Genomic DNA, 5,000 nt, shown 5'->3' with positions numbered 1-5,000 from the left:
TCTGCTGACTAACTTTGGTCACAACACACACTCTGATGGAGACGCTTGAGTTTGTTATAAAGCATCTTTGTCTGTCAGTAAGCGAGTTATTGTAACTCTGCAGCCATCAGAGCCAGAGAGTCACAGTCAGCTGATCTCTGACTCACACTGGCTGAGTCTCAACAAACAGAGACACTTTACCTGCTATCTGCACCAAGACATCACAGACTTACACTTTACAAACTCCCATTACACACACACACACACACACACACACACACACACACACACACACACACACACACACACACACACACACACACACACACACACACACACACAGAGACACACACACAGAGAGACACACACACACACACAGACACAAACACACACACATCACACACACACAGACACACACACACACACACACACACACACAGACCCACACACAAAGAGACACAAACACACACACAGAGACACACATACAGAGACACACACACACACACACAGACACAAACACACACACACACACATCACAAACACACATGCACACACACACACACACACACACACATAATTTATGGGCGAACTTCAAGTTTTTTTTCCACAAATATTGACGTTTTTGTCTCTTTTCTCAACCCATGCAGAAATGTCCCGGGACCGTAAACTAGCAAAAGTGGATTTGGACACGCCCTAAACACACCTGCCCCAGGCGCTGCACGCCATGACCTTAGATCGGTAAACTAGGGCCCTGACTGTCTCTGAGGTTTTAGTCTCAGACTCGAAGACTTGAAGACAAAGACTGGAGGTCTTGCAGAGCCGTTTGGTTGGTGAGCGCAAAACATAAATATCCTATGAACAAATAAAGCAAATAAATAAACAGATGAATGAACCTGGACCAATGGAAGTAACAGTTAACAGTAGTTAATGACATGCAGTTGAATGGTCTAACAACACCGTATATCTGTGTATACAGCCTAACATACACCATGTTTCAGATACTAGCATGGGCACATTGTTTTAGTCCAACTCTGAACTGACAGTTTCCTTTCAATGTTGTTCAAACTGAAGTAGAAGAAGAGGAAATGAAAGAAAGAGAGAAAGAGTAAAAAGAGAGAGAGATGACATGGAGAATACGGGGAGGACTGAGAGGGTGGGTTTGTTTTGCGTACCAGTCGGAGCAGTGTGTGAAATGTGAACTGTGTGTGTGTGTGTGTGTGTGTGTGTGTGTGTAGGGGAGGATCCTCGGTTTCTTAAAGCCGGGTCAGAGACACAGAGATCTGCAGAGCTGAGAGTGAGAGGCACTGAGGAGGGAACACACACTTTTACTGACTCACGGACACACTCAGAGACACACACAGACACACACTCACAGACACACACAGAGACTCACACACAGAGACACACACACAGACACACTCAGAGACACACACAGACACACACTCACAGACACACACAGAGACTCACACACAGAGACACACACACAGACACACACTCAGAGACACTCAGAGACACTCAGAGACAAAAACAAGTGACCTATTCTTCTCACACCGAACACAGTTGTAGATCATCCGAACACACACACACGTCTCTGGACTCTGGACTCGAGGATTCATCCCTGAAGGACTCTGTTTCCCATCATGCACCAGCGGAGCCTCCCTGGGCCCCAGGGGGTCTCCCCCACACTGCAGGGGGTCTCCATGCAGCGGGGGGTCTCGCCCCAGCGAAGGACTCCCCAGGATGGAGACTCTTCGTGGAGCTCCAGGCGGAGCAGGGGGTCAGGGCTGTGCCTGTGCCCGCCAGGCGGAGCCCCTCTCTGGGCATGGGTCCTGCTGGCAGCCCTGCTGGTTCCTGGAGCCCGGAGCTATCTGAGTGAGGAGCAGGAGGAGCTGCTGGTGGAGCTGCATAACCATTACAGAGGACAGGTTTCTCCCAGCGCCTCCGCCATGCTGCCTCTGGTAAGACATCTGCACCACCCGAAATACAAACGTTATGGGCATTACTGTTACAGGAACGATCAGCGCTGGGAGAAATATTCTGATCCTGTACTATAATGGCAATTTAATTTTAATAGCACTTTATTTTAATAGCACTTTACACACACACACACACACACACACACACACAAACACACAAACACACACACACACACACACATGACAAAAACAATCCTCCCATTTTAGAAAGTGTAAAGGATCCAAACAGTTGTGTGTTTAGTGGTCTAATGGACTTGTAGGCCGTTATATTGTTGGCTGGAGTAAACAAACTGAGCTATGTCACGTTCTGCATGGGGGGGGGTAAACCATCCAATGACCTGAGAAATGATCGTTGGATTTACTTACTCTTGGGAAGTGACTAACGGAGCTGAAACAATGACTCGTAACGTCAACTTATCAGAACGTATTGACAGACAGGAGAGAATTTGTGCAGCGATGATTCGTTCTGTATGTTTCCTGTGAGAGTGATGTCAGACGTCACAGACTGGTCTTTGTGCTGCCGTTCACTCTCACTAATCTCATTTAAATCATCATTGAGCTTTATTGTTTGGGGATGATCGGATATCTCCTAACCTCTGCAGGTCACAAACTATCTGCAGGGAAACACTCAGGGCCAGATGTACGTACATTTGTTAAGTAGCGTTATCAGCGCCGTGGCCAACCCGCAGAAAGCGCACGCTTTGATACTTCATTTACCAAACCTGCAGTTCATCAGGTAATCAGCTCACCCCCCCCCCCCACTAAACCGTAAACTGCGCTGTAGCACAGCAGTAAGTCCTGGTGCTATGATACGGCTGAGATATCCCCACTGCTGATGCTAGGACTGTTTGAAATGATCCTGATGCTGATATGTAACGTAAGGAGTTTAACAGCTGCTGGAACGAGATGTGAACGCTGAGTCAGAGATATGATGTCATCTTTGATTTCTTCCAGTAACTGTAATATTGCACGGCTGCTTAATCTGTAACGCTTTAAGGTGCAGTAGGTAAGACTTATAAAACTAACCTTCTGTGATATTTGCTGAAACTGAGCCTATAATATATAGGCGCGCTTTCATGGGCGGTTTTTGTCGTACCGCGGAATACATAATTAGGCGCACTTTACACTTCCCCTCCCTTCTCTTTATGGGAAACTCCCACTTTCCCCTTGAAACTCCCATGAATGCATATGCATGACACAGAGAAGCACAATTTGGCATTTTAAGTTCCTGAGACAGGCAGTCTGCGCTTTTACCTCAGTGTGACCTGTTAGTACATACCTCACCATGCTTTTACCTCAGTGCTGCCTGTTAGTACATACCTCACCATGCTTTACCTCAGTGCTGCCTGTTAGTACATACCTCACCATGCTTTACCTCAGTGCTACCTGTTAGTACATACCTCACCATACTTTACCTCAGTGCTGCCTGTTAGTACATACCTCACCATGCTTTACCTCCAGTGTAGCCTGTTAGTACATACCTCCCCCACTTTTACCTCAGTGTGACCTGTTAGTACATACCTCACCATGCTTTTACCTCAGTGCTGTCTGTTAGTACATACCTCCCCATACTTTTACCTCAGTGTGACCTGTTAGTACATACCTCACCATGCTTTACCTCAGTGCTGTCTGTTAGTACATACCTCACCATACTTTTACCTCAGTGTGACCTGTTAGTACATACCTCACCATGCTTTACCTCAGTGCTGTCTGTTGTTACACATACCTCACCATGCTTTTACCTCAGTGTGACCTGTTAGTACATACCTCACCATACTTTTACCTCAGTGTAGTCTGTTAGTACATACCTCACCATACTTTACCTCAGTGCTGCCTGTTAGTACATACCTCACCATGCTTTTACCTCAGTGTGACCTGTTAGTACATACCTCACCATACTTTTACCTCAGTGTGACCTGTTAGTACATACCTCACCATGCTTTTACCTCAGTGCTGTCTGTTAGTACATACCTCACCATACTTTACCTCAGTGTGACCTGTTAGTACATACCTCACCATGCTTTTACCTCAGTGTTACCTGTTAGTACATACCTCACCATGCTTTTACCTCAGTGCTGCCTGTTAGTACATACCTCACCATGCTTTACCTCAGTGCTGCCTGTTAGTACATACCTCACCATACTTTTACCTCAGTGTAGCCTGTTAGTACATACCTCACCATGCTTTTACCTCAGTGCTGCCTGTTAGTACATACCTCACCATGCTTTTACCTCAGTGTTGTCTGTTAGTACATACCTCACCATGCTTTTACCTCAGTGTGACCTGTTAGTACATACCTCACCATGCTTTTACCTCAGTGTAGCCTGTTAGTACATACCTCACCATGCTTTTACCTCAGTGTAGCCTGTTAGTACATACCTCACCATGCTTTTACCTCAGTGTAGCCTGTTAGTACATACCTCACCATGCTTTTACCTCAGTGTGGCCTGTTAGTACATACCTCACCATGCTTTTACCTCAGTGTAGCCTGTTAGTACATACCTCACCATGCTTTTACCTCAGTGTGGCCTGTTAGTACATACCTCACCATGCTTTTTACCTCAGTGTGTAGCCTGTTAGTACATACCTCACCATACTTTTACCTCAGAGCTGTCTGTTAGTACATACCTCACCATGCTTTACCTCAGTGTAGTCTGTTAGTACATACCTCACCGTACTTTTACCTCAGTGTAGTCTGTTAGTACATACCTCACCATACTTTTACCTCAGTGTAGTCTGTTAGTACATACCTCACCATGCTTTTACCTCAGTGTAGTCTGTTAGTACATACCTCACCATACTTTTACCTCAGTGCTGCCTGTTAGTACATACCTCACCATACTTTTACCTCAGTGTAGCCTGTTAGTACATACCTCACCATACTTTTACCTCAGTGTAGCCTGTTAGTACATACCTCACCATACTTTTACCTCAGTGTAGTCTGTTAGTACATACCTCACCATGCTTTTACCTCAGTGTAGCCTGTTAGTACATACCTCACCATGCTTTTACCTCAGTGTAGCCTGTTAGTACATACCTCACCAT

At 45.8% G+C, this 5,000-nt stretch overlaps 1 protein-coding gene across 1 annotated transcript in view; it reads left to right on the top strand.

Annotated features, from left to right (window-relative positions):
• The first annotated feature begins 1,241 nt into the window (after positions 1 to 1,241).
• LOC120558550 overlaps positions 1,242 to 5,000 on the top strand; it is a 17,546-nt gene continuing 13,787 nt past the window's right edge. Inside the window, exon 1 of the mRNA XM_039799597.1 lies at positions 1,242 to 1,937. Within this exon, the coding sequence (XP_039655531.1) occupies positions 1,620 to 1,937 (318 nt within the window). The 5' untranslated portion in view covers positions 1,242 to 1,619. The remainder of the gene's footprint in view (positions 1,938 to 5,000) is intronic.

This window comes from Perca fluviatilis, chromosome 5, assembly GCF_010015445.1.
Source record: "Perca fluviatilis chromosome 5, GENO_Pfluv_1.0, whole genome shotgun sequence".
Classification (NCBI taxonomy): Eukaryota; Metazoa; Chordata; class Actinopteri; order Perciformes; family Percidae; genus Perca; species Perca fluviatilis.
This window is presented reverse-complemented; position numbering and strand designations above follow the sequence as displayed.